The sequence below is a fragment of the Cinclus cinclus genome, chromosome 6, assembly GCF_963662255.1.
Source record: "Cinclus cinclus chromosome 6, bCinCin1.1, whole genome shotgun sequence".
NCBI lineage: Eukaryota > Metazoa > Chordata > Aves > Passeriformes > Cinclidae > Cinclus > Cinclus cinclus.
Genome location: NC_085051.1, coordinates 36,104,888 through 36,128,588, shown reverse-complemented (window position 1 = coordinate 36,128,588; position 23,701 = coordinate 36,104,888). Strand labels below are relative to the sequence as shown.

The following is a 23,701-nucleotide window of genomic DNA, read 5'->3' as shown; positions in this document are numbered from 1 at the left end:
TCTGAGTCCAACTGTTTGAAGTAAGTTCAGAATTATAGGAGATGTTTTGTTAATACACTGAAATCACCTGCTTCTGCCACTTCTCTGCATTAATTCATAACCACAATCATCAATCAGAGCAACTAAAACAGGCTGTAGTTCTAGTAGACAAACTGAATTAGTAGACAAAAACGAACCTGCAAACTAACCTACTAGTTTTTCTTGTAAATTCAAATAGCAATTTTTTTTGTTGTGAGGATCGAGCACCTAAGTATTGTGCAAACCACAGTCTCAAAGTCTGAACAATTCACTGGCTGAACAGAGCAGTAAAAATTTTATAGCAAAATACTTCACTAGCACAACAATTCTATACCTTCTTTCAGTTTCATTTTCATTAAAACAAAAGACTTCTGAAAGCGAAGAAATGCACTGTGTTAAGACACAGCCCTCACCCAAGAAAATGCAGGAATTATCTGCAAACACAAGAAGTGTGGTCACTGTACAAAGAGTTTTGTTGTGAATGCAAAACTAAATCTGACAGCACTGCAAAAGGATCTTGGGAGTCTCAGGAATCTTGCTGTTGAACTACACAGGAGGTAAACTGGGACTGACAATTGCCTCTGTCCCCATTCCTGCCTTTGGCCCCACGCCTCCCTAGCCTTCCTTGTTCTTTCTCTTTCCTCTTCTGTGGGATTTTCCAGTGTATAACTGAACTCAGAGGGCTACAGACTTTAGTAATTCTGTGCTGGTAACCCATGAGCAAAGTAACTCTTCCCTGCTGGTGAACAAAGAGCATCTACCCATACAGCCAGGCCCTCTTTCTATGATTAGCATTTTTTGAACAAAATTTATTAGAACACTAGGAAATATCAATTAGAATAAAGTGAAAAATTCGAGCTGAAAAGAGAAAACATCACTGTGTGTCAAGCCTATATTTATAAACTACAGTTAAATATCACCTTCTGCTAAATCTCCAACTGATCCAACCAAACCCCCCGTCCAACAACTTATATCAATGATATTATCAATACAATTTCAAATGTAGCATGTTGACTGGAATTCATTACTATGTACTTAACAGTCTACGGTATTATAAAAAAATACTAATATGTGTTTCTATAAGAACCAATAACACTTTGCCAGTGCCCTTCATTTCCATTGCAGGAAAAGGTCTGTGAAACAGTTTTTCACTCATGACAAAGAGGGAAATAAAGCAAATACATTCTCTATTTAAATTTGGGTTGACTGCTGATATGATATGAAACATGATACGTCCTACCAATTCTGTACAATTATGTATTTTTTTTTAATTAATGACAACCTGCAATCAATACATCAACGACATTGTGTAATCTTTCCACAAAACTGTTAACTAAGTATGAATTCCCAGACTGGTGTAGAAACTATACTTAATCATTATAACATAGTTTCTTGATAAAGGCATTCAAAATATTCTGCAACTGAAAGATTCAACAGAACAAAACCACAGTACTTAATAAAAAGGGGGGAGAAAAGGTAAAAAGGAGTAAAAATAAAAGAAAACTTGAAAACAAATTTCATCCTTCAACAAACCAAAGAAATAATGAGAAAGAAACAAAAGGGAGATGAATAACCACCTGTCTGTGCACTGACTGTTCACCCAGGCTCAACATGGTGGTTGGGTGCCAAGACATTCAAAAACTTTTTAACAGAATGAAAATTACAAATACTAACACTTAGATTATATAATTATCTTTTGCTAAAAACCAGTCAGAAATCCCAGTACTTCCACTGAAATGTAAGATTATTCTAGCTAAAATGACCACAGGATTACTTACAGACATGTATATGAACAATTTTGTGCTATGTAAAGCAAAGCTAATAAATATGTAGAGACAAAATTTAATTTAAAAAAAATGTTAGCAATAAAGTATGAACGGGGAGAACATTAAGCCAGCTTTAACTTTTGTAAAATATATCAGACAACTGAAAGGAACTGAGTATTTTGTAAATTTTCAGGCAACGATAATATGCTACTGAAAAAGTTGACCACTGATATGAGACTTCATGGGGGAGGGTGCAGGGAAGGAGGCTCAGAGGCTGACTTGAAGCAAAAAGTCAACAGCTTTGGACTATATAATTTACATATTTGGAATATCACATAAGCTTGAAATTCAACTCATCACTTGTGTCTGGATTTTTCATGTAAACTCTAGGTAAGAATATTACTTAAATATTCTTAATGTAAATGTACACCTATTTTTTATGTTGTATCATTACAGCAAGAAAAAACTACATCCAAAATTCTGACTAGAGTACTTGTACTTGCAATACAGGGAAAACCTTGGTCCCTCAGAGGTCAAGAGCAGAGCTCCCTAGTATGGTTATATTCACTCTGTGGTAGGGTTACGATGTGTGTTTAAGATACCAATACTTGACTGTGTAGATAGAAAAGCCTAAATGTCAACTCAAAGATCTAATTGTAAATGAAAACGCATTCCCTGAAGGCATAATCTTTCACTTCCACACACCAATACAAAAATAAAGATCACAGGCAATGAAAAAATAAACCAGAAGGCCACACAGTTTGAAGACCAAATATTTCTTTACTTCAAAAAATGTATCTTTATACTCAAATTCCAAGTTGCTGCACTGTAGTAGGAATATGCAATCATAAATTTAATTTATTTTGATCATTTGCATTCCCTGGCAAACTGAGTTCAGGAAAAATATCCAGTTTTCAGTGAAGACCTCTGTTACCTTGTCTTCTGTCTGGGTTCATTATAATGTAAAACAGTCGAGAAACAAGCCGCAGGGTCACATAATCCATTCTCCACTAAACAGTGAATTGCCTCATGATAGAACTTTATCCGATAATGAATGAATTTGCTCATCATCCATCACAAGAACTCTTCAGAGTATATGTGGAATTTTAAAATTTTCTTTAAAGATGAACACACAAAGTACAGCAGTTACAGAACTGATTTTGCTTCTTAAAATCTTGCAGAATTTAAGGTCAGTTTGATAGCTAACCATGTAAAAAGCTGAACAAAAACTGAAGGAAATTAGAGTATTGAAAATTTCATTTTTAAAGCGGATTTATGTCTTGGCATACCTCTTATTATTCTCCTTGCATGGAGAGGCTGTTTTTCATTCTTGTCTTTAAAACAGGGCACACATAAAAAATAAACTTCACCCCTTCTTGCTTGATGATGTTACAATTCAGCAGTTAGAAACACTATCTATCATCACACGTGAATCCTTTTGGACGTGGCCAAACGATGTGAAAAACAGTAATTATCACAATCCTAATTTAACCTCTGGTAAATTAATTCCTAAAGAAGTTCTTAGAATTAACATATGGCTTCCATGTAATTAGGTAGCAGGACTCTTCTGCATTGGCTGCATCAAAGATCACATTTTTGCTAAGTTTCAGTGGTAAATGCTTCAAGCAGGAGGTACTGGCAGTCTTCTTAATATTTCCATAGCTATCTTTAGATAGGCTTTAGCCTGCAAAAACAGAAACATATATTAAGCACTCAATTTTCTATAAAAAGGAATATTTCACAACCAATCAGGTATTCATTCTTTTACACACAAAGAGAAAATCAAAGATGTTTAAATAAATGGGTTAAATTTAGCCTGTGCTCAGGAAAACAATGCATTAATGCACAGAATCAGCACAAGCATTATATAAAAATATTGGTGGGAGAGTTTAACTGAACAATTTAACAAGCAGAGTCAATAGCCTTCTGGAAGAGAAGTGATGAGGAAGAGATAGACTCTTTAGTCCCGGAGGTACTATTAATTATAAACTTCCCTCATCCTGACAACCAGGATGAACCGTGCACAAGACAGAGAATCAGAGAAAACAACTGCATTAAAAAAAAAAAAATTTGAGACAATTAATTTATTAGCGACTAGACTATCACTAGGAAATTTCCTATTCAGACATTTAAAGTATTTTACTAAAAAAGACACCTTTCCAAAAGACTGAAGTAGGTATTGCAAAGAACTAATTCTGCAACACTAGAATCCATATAGTTAAAGCTCTCTTTCACACCAGCCTGTGTCATCTGGTGAGACACTTTGAGCTGGAGGGCACAATAGCACAGAACTGCAGGACTACAGAGAGCAACCCAAGCAAGCACAATTATGTTAACATCTCTAAAAACTATGACACAGCTAGGACCATGATCAGTCCACCATCAATTATAAACACATCTAATGTCATGGGACCTATATAAAAACACTGTATAGAGTCCAACACATAAAAAATCCCAAAATTAAACCTAATTATTCCTGTACCAAGCTGAATAACTTGTAGTCAAAAGAGAACAACTTTTTAAAATCTCAAAGAGTGATGTAAGAATATTTAATTAAAATAGTGCTTTTGTGTGCACATATATACACACACTGTACACTGTTCCAGAGGTTGATTACTTCCATTGTTAAAAATGTACACCTTACCTATAATTTGAATTTGTCATAGTTCAGTTTCCAGCTGGTGCATCACATTCTGTGTCTGTCTAGCACACAGCAAAGTCCCCTAGCTGAGCTTGCTCTCTGCTCCTACTCTGTTCCATCATGACCAACCTACTCCATCTTCTCCAGTAAGTCTGCATACAGAGACCACACTGACAACCTTTCCTGCTTTCCTCGAACAAATCTCCACAATAATCTCTACCACACTGTTTTCTCCAGTCTCCTGCAGGATGAATTAATCCTTGTATCCCTGATGAGCCCTTAAAACAGCAAACACACACATGCCAGATGCCAGAGCTTGGGGAACAGGAAGAAAAGGTCTGTATGTCACACCAGGGCCACTAGCACCCACTGTCACTGCTCTGAACAAGTTGTCAGCCTTTTTCAGGGCCATGCACTGCCCACATTTCCTCATTTTTTAGGGGATTGCTCCTGGCTTGTAGGGTTTTCTTTTCTGGCATTCCCACCCTTTATACCTCATAGTCTCAGTGCCACACCCCCTTAAAACTAAAGCCATAAAATTTTCTGAGTTTGTAAGGAATGCAGACAGCAAGACAGAATTGTTTTCTCTCACATACATGACTTTGTGGCAAGAATGATAGAAGGAATTTAGAAGTTAATTCACAATCTTGAATTTCAAACTTCTATAGCTGCAGTTGCAGTGCAGTTGGGTAACAGCCTGTGTGCTACACTCACCTAACCAAACTCTTACTGGCCTGGGTGGTCCAGCTACCTCCCAACTAACCAGTGGCCTAGACAAGATAATACTCACTTGAAGTAAGGAGACTGACTGAAGTTAGGCTGCCTTTGCAGTTAAGTATTTGACTAATTGGTGCAGGAACGCTCCAGGTGGGAATTTCAAACTATTTGGAACAGTCCCACAGGCAGCTCCCACTTTACACAGATCAATTCATGCATTTTAATGAGTCAATTAACAACCTGCATACAAAACCTGGCCCTTTCTAAAGACTGCCCAGGCTGTTTGACTGCTCCAGAGTTGACCAAATTGTACACAGGATTATAAATTCACCCTAAACAGACTCAACTTCTTGTATAAATGTTACCTTATGTCAAGAGCCCAAAAAACTTAAAGATACTTTTCCCACAAAATGCTATTAATGAGTGTCTGAACAACACTCCCCAGTGTACACCGACCCTCATTTGCCAAGCAGCTGATCAGCACTTTGCAAAACGAGGTTCCTGGTCCAACATTCAGCATGCCAGCATTACCCAGACAGGGTTCTCAGCAACAGGTCTTGCCTGCTGAGCTTTGGGCTTTTTGTTTTCCTGGATCACCACTTGGCCTGATGAACAGAGCAGTAAGTGTCCGAACAGAACTCCACCAGTCACCTGGCTTTGGCAAAAAATCAACCTTTTTGAGCCCTAGATTCCTGTCTTTGAATAAATAATTTAATTATGAGTGAGGACCTAGCAATCAACATACCTGGAAGGTCTAAACAGAATCTTGGTGACTGTCAATATGCACTCCATAAAAACAACACTAAGTATATTGAATAGCTTTTCCTACTCGTGACCTTTTCAAGTGGCATCCGTAGACAGAGAGTGCAGCTCAGTTCAGCTATTAATCCATCATTATTAAGCAAAAGAAGTTGGGCTGCAACTGAAAACTGTCAGGGTTTACTATTTCCTCTCTGGGTGGAAAACCAGCAGAGAAAGAGTTAAGGATGAGCTCTTATTCATGACCCATAACCTTTTTTATTTTAATAGTATAAAAGCAAACTTCTCAGCTCAGTTACTCCCTTAATGTTTGAAAACTCTAAATGAATGGTTTATAGAATTTCTGAAAACCATATTTTTTGCTGATGGACAATTTTTTATTTAACAAGAGCAGATCACTTATCACTCTTCCCACTTCATGAGGATGAAGAAGTGTACAGGAAGACAAAATGCCCTAAAACCACACCAGACTTGTTTATCATGAACACTGCCTAGATGGGGCCTGAGAGCAGCACTGGGACAGGCAGAGGTAGAGGTGGAAGGTGATGTTCATAGAGACAAACCAAAAAAGCTGGGAAACAGCCACGTGAGAGGCTGATCAGCTCTCGCAGCGCGGTACAGCACCAGAAGGGCACAGATCTTAAGACATCAAGGGTACAGCTGATGATGAAGTGACTGGTGGTGGAGTAAGAAACAGAGAACCTGTAATGAAGTTCACCAGGAAATGGAGTGGAAAGTCCTACTTAGCATAAATAATCAGAACATCCAGACTCATCACCCTGCAACAAATCTGTATTATCATGGGCTAATAGAGGTGGGGTAGATCTCAACTGGAAGATGTTTTACAAGCTCACCTAAGTAAGTCCTATAGCAATCCTAGGGAAATATGAACCTTTCAGTTATAGTCATTCTCCCTAAAAATCTTACATGTGAGGGAAGTATGCATCATTGCTAAGATTACTGCAGACTGTACAGGTCATGGCTGACTCTGCCCTGTTGTCGTGGATTGGATTGGCTTGGCCTGACCTGCTGGTTTGCTTTCCACTGGGATGCAGATCTCAGCCTGCCAACAGCTCACTACAGTGCCTGCCAGTACCTGGAGCAATGGCCACAAAAACACAAAACCCAACCTACAATCAACAAAGTCAAAACACGTAGGAGATGTTATCACATTTTCCTTCACCCAAACCACTGCATATAAACAACTTCAGACCAGCAACTCAGAAACACAATCTGATCCCATCACTCTGTTGTAGGCCTCATACACCATAGTATATAAATCCCAGTACTGACATGGTCTCTAATGTCTATTTTTGCTTACAAGACTCCAAGACTTTTAAGCTGCTTTATCCAGCCCAGCAATCCAAAGGAGAATCTGTGCAAGTCCTGACTGTCTCGAATATCAAATGCTATGGATGCTAATATACCTATAAAGAAGGAAAAGGAATTTAAATCTGCTCAACTGATCTCTTATAGCTAACAATTTATGAATTGCTGAAGGAAACTAGCCACCATGAACAACTAATCAAATAGTGACTATCACAAGGACAAATACTGTCTTAGCTACCATCTACATGAAAATAAGCACAGCCAGCCATTGATTATTTTGGTTCTAAGCACTCTCTGCACAACCACGTTCTATTTGCCAGTTCAATCAGATTTTTAAATAGCTTTAATTTCCATGGAAATTGCTTGTTACTTCGACACAACTCCAGCCTTCAGTGCACAACTAGAGCTGCCTTCCAATGTCTGTATTTTACTGTGATCAACAGAGAAAGCACTAAAAACATGATGACAAACACAGCTTTAAATGAGTCTACTTCAGATAAAAGCTTCATGTCACCCAGAGAAATTCTTGGTTGCTAAAAGAGGTCCAGACTCTGTCCTCCTCTGGGCAGTTCTACCATAAGATTCTTCTTTGCATGTACTAGCAACTCTTGCCAAATTTCAATGAAGTTTCAAGACAGAAAGCCAAACTTTCTGAGACAGTAAAAGTCAATCCATACATTATAACATGAAATGGAGTAAATGGGTAAGTAAGCTGGATATACTAAAATCTATATACTAAAATTGTTATTGCTTCTAGGAAACTTCCTATTAATCCTATATATCAGCAGTTGTAACAGCCAACCCACTCTTGGAGGCAGCCACAGCTGTGTAATACTGCTATCCCAAGGTGCTGTTACAGACATATAAACCACATGCTGCCCAAAAAACATGGGCAAGTAAAATAGTACAAATCAAATGCAGTACAGCAACATCTTTCAAACAGACTATCTCACACTCGGCATTTTCTGCACCAGACAGAACCATAAATGAGGGTCTGATGATGCATTGTACTATCTACATCCTGAATGAAGGATTTGAACCTACACGTACCAAATGATACTGTGATGATTCAAAGGAAGCTTTGATGATAAAGACATATTATAAATCATACCATGCAACCTTCTTGAGGGTTTGCTTTTCTTTTTAAAAATATCACACCCTGGATTGACCACTCATTAAATGGAATTATTCATGACAACTAAACCACAAAGCAGGATTCTATGACTATTTGCTACCAGTACTTCAATTTTTCTCCAACTACTTCTTGCAATCTTTAAAAGGCTGTATGTTTTTACCCTATTTATATACCACCCTTTCATAAGCATTCTTCAGAAAAAGTGTTTCTGAATACAAATTTGAGTTGTCTGGGTGACACCACAGCAAGGTTTGTAACATTCTGATTTAATTGGAAAGGAATTATTAACCAAATTTATTTTGCTCTGTTCCTTCAGACTGCTGATGCCTTGTGTCCCTGCTTTACACCTGACTGGGCCTTTTGTCCTCCCTTATAGATCAGTGTGCAATTTATTGGACTCAAAGTCCTCCACCTGGACATACAAGATGTGAATGGACACACTGGTACAGCAAATGTATTTTGTACTTGTTTGAGCTGCTTCTTCGACTTTAAGACAGGTGGGAGTTTGGTGCTCAGCAATCACAGGTAGCCTGTCTATTCTGCCAAGATACTGATAAATCCACTGTACCATCCAGGCTGTCATATACCTAAAAGGTTCTAGCAGGAATTCTTCACCAGATAACCACCAACTGCTCCATAACTCTCTGGGCTTTACACTCACAAAAGGAAGAGCTTCCAGGAACCTCTACTTATCTTTCTCCCAGTGTGATGGAGAGTTCATTTAAGCAGCTCCTTTGGTGGAAGAGTAACCCCACTGCAATTAATCATGTTTTATATCTCTTGCTGTGCCTCCAGTCTTCTTTTCTGCAACCTTTAGGATGTCTCATCCAAATGCCTGTTTTGCTGCTGGCTCCTTTCCCAGGGTCCGTAGGAAGTTCCAGTATATCTGAGCATGATCAATTTCACCTGGTTTCAGTGATTCCTCATTTGTTTTCCCTATTTTACCTTTTCACCTATTCCATCATTTTAGCAGCATTCCTGATTTTCATTTACCAGTTTTGCTGTCCATTGACCCTTGCATCTGAGGGAGCAAAAAAATGGAGCCTTGCCCAGCTAATCCACCTCCATAGTGTGAAGGAGGAGAAAATTGCTCAATTAATCTCCAGAAGGGTCTCACTCCAGAAGGTAAGCCCTCACTGTTGATTGAAACAGGGAATTACTAGCTTCTCGTAGAGGATCTTGGGTCACTCCCAGCTGCTGCATTAGGCTGACCATGCAAGTACAGCAATATTCCATTTTTACATCACAAAGTTTTATCAATGAAGAGTATTAAGAGAAAGCCACAAAACCCCCCCCACAATTTAAACAACTAAGCTGACTGAAACACTAATGTAAGACAATGTTATACCAAGAGCAAAATCGTTTTACCAGCATTGTTATTTCTCCCAGGGGACTGCCTCAAGCTTCACCAGAAGAGAACTCCATTCATCAAACCTTCCTATCCTTTAGCTATATTGTCACTACTTTCCATAAGCAGATTAGTCTTGCGTATTCTGTGCCTTCCCTGAGGAAGAACTTTTTAAGTTCACACATGCACCATTCTACAAGTAATTTTCTTTTTTAGTTCTTAGTAATTTCCTTGTCATTTGTGAAAAGGAAACCCTTTTCCCACCAACTACATCTAAGCTCTCAAATAATAAATTTAGACAAGTTTGCTTAAATTTAGACAATTTTGAAATTCCAGTGTAAAGTCAGAGATATACTTTTATACAATCTGCAAGGCAAGATAAACCCCATGGCAGATGTGTAAGCACAAATGTATTAACTGACATATTTTAGAAACCATTTTATTCTAGGCTTGACAGGGCTCAAAAGGTGTGACAAAATGCTGGGTTTCTAAGAAATCAATCACCATCCCTATTCCCTACTGCTTGAATCTGCTTGGTATTATTATTTCAGGTCTATGATTCCGTATTTGATTTGTAAGTGTGTTCTAACAAAATCAGCACAGAATTTTTTATGAAAATCCAATGCACATTTAAGCCGCAAGAGAAGAGAACTTCAGCAGACATTGTTCCTTATCTGAAAAGTTGTTAATGCATGAATAGCCACAATGTCAGTTTATTTGAGAAACATGGTGATAACTGTCATGTATTAAAGATTAGAATCTGACCTTATATGACCTCTCCCACCATCAGTTATGTGCTAAGAATTTAATTTGTCTTTGAAAATATGAGCATGGTATTTTTTCTGTCTTTAAAATGAGAAAAAAAAACTGGCATAAAGGAAAATTCTTTTTCATTCTGTAGATATTAATGACATTAAAAAAAAAACCAACACATTTCCAAGGAGAATGATTCTCTCACAGACAATGGCAGAGAATATTAAAAGTTTTCCTGGGAGTCACACATATTTGTTAATCTTTATTCCTCTGCATATTTACCTTAATTGCCACAAATGGTGATTATAATGCACCCTTTTGTTATCAAGAACATAGTTCAAGGAGGAACAGATGGCAACACAACAAACTTTCTTGCCTTTTTATTGTCAGAATGCTATCCCATACAGATCTGAATTCTAAGATCAACACTCCAGCAAGCTACAGACTCTTGGTTATTACAGATTTCAGATACTGTGAGCCTTCCATCTTGTTTTCACAGCTGTTTTACTTCAGCTTTGACCAAAGCCATGTATCCATTCAAACCTTCACATTGATGATCAAACTGCCCAGAGAGAAACTACCATATGGATTATAGGGATTCCTTTTCAAACAGACCTGGACTCAAGATGACTACATTATTCCAAAGCACAGGTCTTGCCCAAACCAAGGAAAAATACGGCACTCAATTAGAAGTCAACACAGCAGAGTGCTGCCTCTTCTCTTTGAAAACAAAATTACAGTTTTAAGACTGCAACTGTTCTTCTAGAATCCCATTCAATATGTTAACAACACTGGATTAACAATGTTAATACTCTCCTCCTCCTCTCCCTTTTTTTTTTCCCCTGGGAAGGAAAAAACATATTTCAGCATGTGCCTAGCATTCATGAAAAGCTAGTGATATTCAAATGTTCCATAGGAACAGTCTACCTTACCGTGAATTGATTCTATCGTCTGTGATCAGCATTAATTTTTTTTTACTATACATCTTTACATCTAAGCAGCAGTCAAGAGTGGGGCTGCATTATGCCATATACTGTGCACAGCAACCTGCCCCACACAGCCTGGCAGACAAACTCTAGAAGAGAAAGAAGATAGACAGGAAAATGCTACTCTATCAGCATTAATGAAATTCTATATGTACAATTACTTTCCTTTACAGATTTGCTTATTTGACTCTCACTACCTCACCAACTCTCATTTTTCACTGACAATAAAATGCAATGGTAAATACACTGAAAAATCCATTCCTCTTGCGTGTAAATTGCTCCACTTCCTGCTGAAAACAACCCAGGTATTGACAATACAAACTTTTGTTTCAAACATCTGCAGACAAGACCCTTTGACAGATTCCAGGCTCAACTACCAAAGGTTTAACTGACAGTTTTAGAGGACCTGCATTAGTTGCAAGGGTCTCATGAGGCTTGACACTGACCTTCCTCCTCTTAACATGCCAGGACCCAGATCAAATCTCCTCTATTCTGAATGATTCAGCCTAATTAAACAAAACCGAACGCACAGAAGCAGAACAGATCACCAGCATTCCAAAATCAAGGGCCTTACTGATACTACCTTCTTTTACTTTATTTCCTTACTTCATTCAAACACACACTTCTTTCCAAACAGAATGAGAAGCAGCACTCTCCACTTTCAGAGGAGCGCTTTCTGTTGTTTTAAGTGCAGTGCACCAAACTTACAGCATCACTTTGAGGCTGAGAGATCACAACAGGCTGTCCTGAATCACACGTCTCCCGTATGTTAACATGCAGTGGAACATCTCCTGCATCAAAAAATACCAAGGCACACATATGTGAAGATCTAGTATTTCTTAAATGTTTCCTTAAAATAGCCCTACAGCAACTTGAAACCCAATTCCCATTCATTATACTCTTTGGACTGCTTTATCTCCAAAAATTAGCATTTAAAATGAAAGTTAGCTGCAGTATAGTTTTCTTACATCCATAATAAATAATGCCAAACATATTTTGAATTTTTGATTCTCTGAATACAGAGGACTATGCTTTAGTCATTTAATAGAGAAGGAAGGGCTTTTTGCCTCAAACACCTAGAAAAATACAGGCTGAGATACAAATTACTTTGTTTATGTGAAATAAATTGACTGAGTGTTATGCAACTGTTCATCATGCAACTTATGTTCAGCGTATCTCCTCATTTTAAATTCTTTTCAGTGCTGTTTTGAGATTTTAATCACTGTTCAAAGACTTCTTTGAATACTTAATTTCCAAATAATAGCATTTGTTATTGTCCTTATTAGGCCTTGGATCTAATTCAAAGGTGGACAACTATTCAGTTCATTCTTCTTTCCAAAAGAAATCTTCTTTATATTCTGCTTTTATAATGAGCAGGGAACTGTCAGAGAGGAAAGGAACATTCTAAAGGAGAATCAATTAGCAGCCCTATTCCATTCTGAGACATACTTTCTGAAACACAGATTTCACCACTACAGAAAACTTTGAGAGTCCTATGTTTAGTTCACTGCTACATAAATAATTTTGAAGTGAACTGAAAATCAACTTTCTTTTACTGGAAGACACAGCTAAATTTTACATTATGGATAGATGAAGACAGAACAGCCTTAGTTCAATCCTGACATATCAGAAACCATACAAGTTTAATTCATACATTTTAGCGACCTGATTTAACTAAAACCAAGGCCAGTGCAAATTACTGAGATTCATTGTATTCAGAAAAAGAAACAGTTAAAAACAAACTGTATGAAAATTGACAAAGTTTAAGAAATTAAAAAACCAAAACCCAAAGCAAGTAGGAATACAAACATAAAACAAGCAAATAGCAAACACAAAAGCTGTGGCTCCATGATTAGCATGCTGAATCTTTGAAGAACCCTACAATTATTTAGGATAACTGCAGTCAATTTCCTTCAAATTTATTTTTTTGTTATTTATTTCAGTTATGAATAAATTTAGGTATAATCTGTTCATATATTCATTTTAAAAAAATTCAGGGATTCCTCTGAATGTTTTCTAACCATAAACATTCTTAATTGATTAACAGCAACATTGTAAATCCATGACATTCACTTCCTACTCTTACTTTATGTAGAGAGTCATCTCTTTTTTCCTATGGATGTTTTGTTAATGGAAAAATTCTTCTTCACTATCGGCTTAATAACAATCTCCAATAATTACAAAATAGCAGCCTCCCTCTTTTCCTCCTCAGACTTAAAAACATGTGCTGGTACTACAGGAGCATACAGGACTTGAAAGAACAGAACTGCAGTCAGAAGACAAAGAAAAAGGCATTATAATTTTAAAAATCAAAAATCTAATATTTAAGCAGAAGACATCAAAAACATCCGCATAACTGTTTGGGTGATAAGGGTTTGAGGAAGGTAAAACTTCTGCACTATTCTTCACTACCCAGTGTGATGGGAACTTGTCATTATAAGTTTTTCTAATATTGACAACTACTGCTGACTGCAAATAAAGAGAATAAATTTATTGTAGGAAGAAAAACCAAAGAATTTTAAAAATCTGGCAGTCACAGCTGATGGTCAGGAACCAGATAATGTTAATACGTCAGGAATTGCAAAGGTCAGGATGGAAAACACAGAAATTATCATTTCAGTATCACGTATACCAATGGCATAGCTTTCAGGTCAAGGTAACAGCCCTCACACTTTGGGAAAAAGATTTCCAAGATAGGGAGAGAAAAATCAGCCTTGTCATATTTTCATTTAGAGAATGGTGAAAATACAAGACAATCAGAAGTTTATGAAATAATCGACTACACTTGAAAGTCACCTGGTAATTGTCTTCTTTCATAAATAAAAATAAGGTATTCAATAATACTAAATAGAGCCAACTCTGAGCAAGTGGAAGGATGATACTTTTCAATTCCTACACATTGCTAACTTTTGGAATTTGTCAGATGTTGGGTGATAAACATCTTGTTGGGTTTCCAAGGAGGACTAGGTGCTTATCTAAACAAACAGAACAGCCATAGATGTCAGAAAATACAAGTAAAATAAATTTAGAATTACCAATTTTAAATACATGCACGTTACAGATATATATGTAAAAATATGTTCTCAAGATTTTGGGGCAGAATTCAAGTAATACTGAGATAAAACTTGTATTTGGGATGAATTAATGTAAAATCTGTAAGCAGCAATTCTTACAATACCATGTGGTATTATTATGTAATGGTCATCCCTGGAAGGAGGACCATAGTAATCAGATCAAGTACTGTATTTCTAAATTTAAACCTTGGGGCATTACTCTTAATCTTAGTCTTGTTTTGCATTGACAGTTTGAAGTTAAACTTCATTCTGCACATCTCATCTATCCCCTGATAAATCTGTACATCTCTCACATCACTGTTAATTAAATCCAATCACAATCAGTTCTGCACTCTTAGGAAATAACAAAAACCACCTATGGGACCAATGCCATGGTACATCATCTGTGCCTTTGTATCTAAATGTATGTTTGATTCAACTGTTTGCAGAGCATTTACATAACTATCTGCGTAACCCAGGGCTGTAGAAGTACCCTTGGGCTCTCATCACAACTCATTATATATTCAGAAAACTAAAAGACAGCCCAAAAGCATGTTTTTAATTATGTGTTGCCTTGCTATCTTAAGTCTATGTCAGACCTTGATGTTTCTGTGTTGATCCTTCTAAGTGAGCTTCCTGGTTCTTTTTAATGAATTAGCTACAGAAAATCATTGAGATAATTAGAGTAATACATGGAAACACATCATTAGCACATGCAATTACCCCATTTACCAACTTAATTACACTGTGTTATATTCTTTACTTACAGCGCAGGTTGAACCATGCCTTTTTAAATCAGTAATGTATATTTTAAAGATCCATGTATATTTTAGCCTACAGGCATGACAGATAGCTTAATCATAGCTAATCATAAAATGGGTTTAAGTCGGAAGGGACTTTAAAATTAATCTCGTTCCAACCCCCCCTTCCATGGACAGGAACACCTTGAAGTAGAGCAGGTGGCTCAGAGCCCCATCCAACCTGCCCTTGAACATTTTCGGGAATGAAGCACCCATAACTCTGGAGAACCTGTGCCAGTCCCTCACAGTAAAGAATTTATTCCTAATCTAAATCTACACTCCTTCAGTTTGAAGTAATTCTTCACCACCCTATCATTGCCTGCTTCTGTAAAAAGCCTCCAGCTTTCTTTTAAGACCTGTTTAGGTACCAGAAGGCTTCTTGCTAGAAGGCCTCCACTAAGTCAATACGTAACAACTCATTTCATTTAAACAAAATAAATGAGAAAATATTTATTGATACTATTGGACAGAGTTTAGGTCTGTCCTAAGACTAAACAGAATTCTCGGTTATTTGTAAAAACTCAAGTATAGTCAACCACATAATGAATTTCAGGTAATATAGCTCACTGATGTCAAAACAATTCATGTTCTGGACTGTTTGTAAATACAAAGATTTAAGACGCAATTCAAGAATTTTCATATGCAGTCAACATTACCATTACAAGACTGACAAGGAACAGAGCATACTACTTATTCGTTCCATTATATCTGAAAACAGTCTGAATACAAAGTAATCTAGGATTATGCAGTTTCATAGTTCAGTTAACGCTTCATGCACACCATTAAATTTTTCTTCAAAACTAAAACCATTTCCATATTCTTACCCAAAATATCCAATCCAAGGGTTTTTGCCAGATCTCTTACACCATCAGCTCCAAAAATATGTGTCTCATGCTTACATTTGGGACATTGGAAAACACTCATATTTTGAATCAGTCCTAAAACCTGTCAAAGTGAAGTAAAGGAAAGGACGTTCAAACCAAGCACTGGCATTTCTATTATTCATCTCTGATAATACAGAATAGATTTTCTATTAAGAACCAACACAGAGTGGTTATTTAAAAATAGGAATCGGACTCATTAATATAATTATCAGCTCTCATTAGCCATCTCAGTGGCACTATTATCTGTGCAGTATTTCAATTTTTTCACATTTATACCTCTTGAAGACTAAGAGCCTTATTTACAATAAAAAGTACTTCTTGCACAAACCTAACTTGCCAAGAACTCTCCCTGCCAGTATTTAATTTTCAGATTCTGAATACTCATGTGTGCATTCTCATGTGTGTTTTACAGTTTTGTACTTTGCAGTTTCAGGAAAGACAAAATAAAAACCTACCATTACAAGAAATTACACAATCAGACATGCTTTTAAGGTATTTTTATAAGTTATCCTGCATGGAAATGTTTTCAAAAAGAACTAGATTTGTTATTCTTCTGAAAAGGAGAAACACATTTTAAAGATCACAGCATAAAAATCTAACGCACACATCCTAGGTACCTTTCTGTTGATGGCAGGTTTTCAACATCATCCTTACAAAATACGTCAAATAAAAATTTGCCAAGTCATTCACACAAAAATCTTCTTTCACAATGTGAAATAATGCTAATGATCTCATTTTATTCACATAGTAAGCAAAACTCTTCATTGAGGCAGAGCAAAATTTCCATAAGTGATGAAAACAGTGTTCAAATGCTACAGGGTGGAAGTTTCTATCCACTTGCTAATGAACAGAACACCTGCTTTAAGAGATTCAGTGTTCAATATTCCACTTTCAGATTTATATATTACCTAGATATGTCACATACACTATATTTTTTTATAATACACCATTTATATTGTTATTTACTTTGTAGCATTTTGTACTTCTACATTCTCCTGAACCTTCCAGTTTTGTGCTTGAACAAGGTGGTCTCCAGGTACTAGAGAAGAAACATATCCATTATGCTAATGAAGGATATCTAGGAGGAAACAGTAGCGTTCAATGTGGCCAACAAATACATTTAATTAAAAGTGAATGTACAACTTCTGGCACTGAACTTAAAATAAAAAAGTATGTTATTTACAGTATCATAATAAAAGTTTCCTTAGTTCTAAGCTGAAATTTATCAAAAGATGGTCACCTGTTTTTTCTATACCACCATATTTGCTACATCTTCCCTGACATACGTAAAACTCTCAGATGGTTTAAAGCAAGGAACATTTTCAAGAAATAATAATGTTTAAAAAATTTTACCTACTTCCATTTTAACACCTCAGACTTTCCCCCCTTTCTACTCTCTCCCATGGACTGTCAGAGAAGCAAGAGGAATAACTGACACATTATTACAGGTAATTTTATCGTCCAGTTCTTAAATTAGTAGAGACATGAAATACTGCATGTCCAAGGCTACAAGGTGCAGGGACAGTAAAAAGGGACCTGTATAGCCACAGCCTTCCATGGATGACTTCTAAGCAGGCATTCATCCTGCTGTCCCCTAAAGTTAAGTCATGCAGTTTTCACTCTGTTGGTAAACTGAAGAACATTAAAAGAAGTATTTTTGACAAAAGAAAAATATTATTTCCACGAGGATATAGGGAGGCCATTTTTGATAGTGCATGGGAAAAATAAAAGTAATTTGAAATTTACACTTTAATTAATTCATTTTCAGGTATCTTGGGGTTTGAACTTTCTGTTCTCTTCAAAGTACTCGTACAACATTTATGATTCAGCAAATTTATCAAAGAAACATTTATGTAGCCTACTTTTTTTGTGAATAGTTAAGCATTATTACAGCTTTTTTGTTCATACTTTAGTAACCTATTATCTAGCAAGCCGTTCAGCCAGTACAAAAGCAAATGTATCTCCAATGCTAGACCAGTTCTAGAGGCCTTATACAGCGTACATTTTTGTTTCCATTTAAACAAACCTTACTAAAAGCAAATGACATTTCAACATTACATGATAATTTTAATTTTTTCAGTGTTGGTCCTGTTTGTTAGCCAATAAATAGTGCATATTTAATAATATATCATTTATTCTTCTGGAATATGAAAATGTCACTTAAAAATACTAAGTATAATATAGAATATTTGCAAACACACAACTTTACTCCTCAAGTGCATTTTTACCATGCATATTTCAACACATATATTTACAGAAGGGAGCTCCTTACAACCTTCAAAGCTTTTAAATCTACAAAGTAATAGGTCTTGCTAATGAAGTCAGTAATAACCCTCATTTCTCTGCTCAAATAATAGACTTGTAATAGCTTCAAAGCAGCTGTTGCTATCTACACAAACTACTCCATAAGTGTGTGTGAATTCTACTCTTGTTCCTTGGTGAGCTTGGAAAACTTGGCTCAGGAATGACATGAAAACTCATATGCACCACAGTACAGGAGCTAACCTATGGTAGCAGCATGGAGCTGCATTCCCTTTAGTCTAATTGTTATTTCAAATGGCGAAGAGGCATCTTGCAAGAAATAACAGGAAATGAAGAAAGAACCCTTTCACTGCGAGTTATCTGCACGCAGTTTCTGAATGTTTACATATTTCTTGTGCTCAGCTAACCTTTTAGTTACACAATAAATCACGCTTAAATCCAAACATACAACCTTCTAAGTTAAAGAAAATACACTGATGACATGAAAGCTCTCTGTATTTACACTAGGAGACAATTCCTGAGAAACCCATTTCAGTGATTCACTGTACTTAAGGATGGATGGTGCTGAGGGCTGACTTCAGTCTGATGGGGACTGTTTACAGCTCCTCTGCCATCAGCTTCCTGTGTCAGTCAGTGCTTCAAGTAAACATGCACAATATTTCTGTCTTCCTACCTTTCATTTTATAATGAGCAATTTCTGCCTCTAGTATCTGCTCCCAACATGAAGCCATAATCGTGGCTGGTTACTCTGGATGCTTCAGAAATACCAGTAAGAATATAGCCAAATAAGCCATTTTAGTACAACTCAGAAGAAAATACACAGCTGAGTTTAAGCAGTTTTTTTGAAACCTGCAAAATCCACAGCACAACCCTCCAATTCAAGTGAACTTCTAGAAAAGTTGCAGATTTAACAAAAACCCTATCTTTTCTTTCAGGTATATAATTGATAAGATAAACAATAATAAACTGAACTCAGCCTCAGCAGGTGGAAATAGGCAGATTTTTTCCCTAAATACTCAAAATTATTCACTTTGAGTCACTCTTGGGAAAGCAAGAAAACTTTGGCCAAACTCGCATAACAGACAAGAATCTTGATACTTGTGATAGAAGTCAGCAACACGAATTCCCTCTTCACTCCAAGTGTAGGTGTGCTCCACTGCACAAGAGATGTCACTTCTTTTGTAATTACTATGTCCTAAGACTGAAGATATGAATTTTGTCTTGTAATCCTGGTTTTAATGCTGACTCTCCTTGATGGATTTTCCTTAGCTCCTTCAGCCATTCTACTTCAATTTCAATAAAGGACAAACATTAACAATTTACTGTGGTAATTCTACATGTGTCATCTGAATCTCTGACACTAATAACACTGGGGGTGAGAAGAAGGTGGTATATATAGGCTTGTATGTACATAGGAGAGACCACAGTTCATTAAATATAACAAAGCATAATCAGAGTTCAACAGCCTACAGAATCTGCTTCTTTGAAAAGTCAGCTCTTTGCAAGCACTTTCTGAAAGATTAAGGATTGCAGAGATCAGAAATTTAAAGATCAGTTTATTACATAATCAGGATATGCAATTTTAGCACAGGCCTGCAGATTCCACCTCTGACATAAACCTCAGGTGTAAAGTCGGCCATGAAAAATTCTGTCATTTCACTTCCTTTAGATCCTCATCTTCAGTTAAAACTGTTGTACATAGGCAGAAGCTGCTTTAAAGCTCAAGTAAGTGACACATTTGTACACCTGTACATACAGGGTAGAATAAAATAAAGCAGCATAATGAAAAAGGTAAGGCCTGATAACTGGTTCAAGCGCATTCAAACTACATGTCGTGTAACAGCTTTATTGTGACTTTCCACTTGACTTGACAAGATCAGATAATTCCAATGAACCCAAACATATCATACTTAATATCTTCCACTAGTCAAATCAGTATTAGCCAAGTCCATCCTAGAATGCACGATTTTCTTGGAGGCCATTCTCTTCAAAGGACATTGAACAAAACAATGTCCTTTGGTAAGCTGTCATTAAAACAAGAGGAAAATTCAGTGAAGTACTAACTTGAACACAATTTAAATTGAAGAAAATAATTTTACATCATTTGAGCAAACCCAAACAAATTCAAAACCAAATGTGCTTTACGTTATTCTTCTTGTTTTCCTTCTGGCAGTAAATTATAAATGTTAAAATACTTCCATTTTGATGCAAATATGCTTAAAAGAATAGTTAGTAATAAGGAAGTCATGAAAGTGTTTCTTTTGTTAAGCCATCCTGTGAATTAAAAAAAAGGGAAAGCATTCACTTCAACTTTCTGTTGGGTTTTTTTTAATTAGGAGAACACTAGCTGTGAAAGAAACTTCCTTTCTTAAGAAAGAGCAAAAGTGACCTTCACACAGGTAAGCAAGAAAATATATTTTTTTCCTTAAAGTTTATGATAAGGAAGCATTTCAAATCATATTCTTTTCTTTCATTGACTGCCTATTTCAAAGTCTTTAAACTCTACATAAACATATTTTAATTACATTCAGTTACTTAGCAACTTGTAACACCCTGAGAAAATACTGAGTCAAGGATATTAGCCTGTTTAGCATTTTATCCTAATTGTGGATGCTCTTAAATTTCTCATTTCTCAAACGAGTAAGCTAAAATACAAGCTTTAAATCTCATGAAAATCATTGATTAGACAGCCTTCTACTTGTCATGATAGTTACAGAGCCCTTCAAATGGCAAAATAAGTAGATATGCACACATTTCCACAAAAATTTGAGTTTGCTTCTTAAAAAATACCAATAAATGATTTTTCTACATTTCATGAAATTTTAAGCCCCAACACAGACAGTGCTGAAGATGACATGTAATGAGGACACACAGTATAACTGAAAGGCATGCATTACTTCTTAAATACTCTGTTTAGCAATCTAATCCATTCCACATGATGAAACAAACATTTAAAACAAATTATTAATTATTATGGCCTCAGCCTGAGAAAATTCTCTCTTTTCTGTTTAACCAAGTTCCTGATAGAGATATAAAATGGATTCTAAGTCTTTTAACAAGAATTTATTAAATTCAAGTGATTTCTGAATGTTCACCTATTGCTGCATATGGAATTTTTTTTTTTTACATTTTGGGAAAATAAAAATCTTCTGGCATTTTTCATGTAGAGACTTACAGGTACATGGACTTTTCTAAACATTTCAGCTCCTTTGTGTGCATCCAATAAAGCCACATCTTGTGGAGTGGAGACAATCACAGCTCCTGGGAAAAGAAAGCATGAAATCCCATTAAAATGCATATTATTAATTATTTTGCTAAATATTTTAAATATTTAGTATATTCTACTAAATTCAAAGTAGTCACACATTTACATGCTTTTAAGGAAGCAAATTATGCCAGGTTTTTTAATTAGACAATGATCAAAATAACTGAGATATGATATGAAGTGATAAAAATGTTTTAGATGCTTTCTCCATAACTTTTTCTATGTAGAAACCATTAATACTTTCTAAATGAGAAAAATTATCTAGTGTCCTCCAACCAGCCACATGCTGACATTGCAGAGGTGGTACTCTTGGAATATCTACACAATAACAGTCCCAGGCCATAGTTATATTTGAAAGCTTTTAATTGAACAATAAATCTTGTTCTAAAATCAGGAGGCAGCTGCTTGTAATCAGACTGTTGTTTTCCAGACCTGCTAGACTTTCTTGAACCATGCCACACTAGACCCCAGTGCATTAGTATGAAAAATACACCAAAGGAAGAGCCCAGCTGATACATGCTTGCACCAGCTTTGAATAAAGTGTTGCTGGCTTTTCAGACATGGCTCCAGGTTACCTGATAATTAGTACTCGTGAGAGTTATTAAGCATACAAAACAGCCAGAGCTCCTTGACAAAGTTAGATTCTAAAGTAAAGTAAGCCTACAGGTTACTATCCCATTCTGTTATTTCTTCTTGATTAATACAGCATGAAAAACCAATACAGGCATCAGAATATTCCACATCACTTCACAAAGAGCATCTTTTTCCAAATGCTCAAGGGTTTAAAATGTTATTTCCTCAAAACTTGCAACAAAAAACTGTTCACGCTTTATAAACTGTTCCCTATTTTATAAAAATGTAATGTACAAATGAGCATTAGTGGTCAATTGACTAGCTTTGGTTTCACATTGACCATCTAGTGTCAAAAAGTCTCTGTTACAAAAATATTTCTGTACAGTCACATTGAGCCAACCATGCACAAGAAATTTATGTCAAACTTCACACTAATAGCAATCACAACAGAGAATTCTAGATGCCTGGGATAGCTTCCTTGGGCCTGCAGTTCGCAATCCTGTAGATTTCCAGATGCATGCAACCCTGGCATCACTGGCAGGGACCAGAGCACCAGAAGCCCTGGCACTCTGAGAGCATTCCTGGCTCTGGCAGCTCTGGGACAGGGAGCCCTGCCCCTTTCAGCATCCTCCTCCTGCCGGGTGGGATCTTGCCTGCTGACAGCCAGCCGTTTCCAAACGCTGCCTGACAGCATGCTTGAATGTTTTCAGCCAGCATTCTTAACCTCTAATTTGTGAAAGAAAAATACAATCTGGCACCTCACTCCTGAAAAGCTGCCAATCTGTGCCTTGCACAGTATTATACACAAGTCCAAAAACTGAACGGCACATGTAATGTACCAAGCAAATGTAATTTCCCTATTTGCTAAAACTCTGGCAGCCAAATAATTTGCTGGTATTCACAAACCAACCTGTCTCCAATGGCATCACAAAGAATAATGTCTAAGCCTTTCAGTTACACTGAAATCATCTTAGCTTCTCATTTCACCACACACAGGGTTACTTTACAAGTAGCACTGAAATGTATGTAGGGTCAATTCTACAAAATGAATGCACCCTTCCCTAAAAGCACAGGCCACAAGTACATAACTTAGACTTAAAGTCCTTGAGATTTTTGCATATTTGTAAAACAAAAATCTTTCAATACTTGAAAAAAATGCTCACTACTACTTCCTTTCAAAGCAAAATTGGAAATATGTGCCTTGTGTGTATACACACCTTTATCCACACCCTTCTCTGAAGATGCTAGCTCAGCATTCCCTGGATCTTCACATAGAACCTGATAAGCAGTCAACAAGACTGAAGCCTACATTTTCTGATTCATTATTACTTGTTTTAAGAATTTAATAACTGGCATGGCATGAAGGACAGACTATGCACATCAAAGACACCCACTAGAACCCCAAGCAGCTT

The 23,701-nt window shown here is 36.5% G+C and overlaps 1 protein-coding gene across 1 annotated transcript in view; it reads right to left on the bottom strand.

Moving 5' to 3' along the window:
• Positions 1-3,297: 3,297 nt before the first annotated feature.
• The window catches only part of NUBPL (NUBP iron-sulfur cluster assembly factor, mitochondrial), a 78,649-nt gene continuing 58,245 nt past the window's right edge, over positions 3,298-23,701 (bottom strand). Inside the window, exons 8-11 of the mRNA XM_062494833.1 lie at positions 21,627-21,712; positions 16,130-16,250; positions 12,161-12,243; positions 3,298-3,468 (exon numbers count right to left, since the gene is read on the bottom strand). Coding sequence (XP_062350817.1) covers positions 3,406-3,468; positions 12,161-12,243; positions 16,130-16,250; positions 21,627-21,712 — 353 coding nt within the window. The 3' untranslated portion in view covers positions 3,298-3,405. The remainder of the gene's footprint in view (positions 3,469-12,160; positions 12,244-16,129; positions 16,251-21,626; positions 21,713-23,701) is intronic.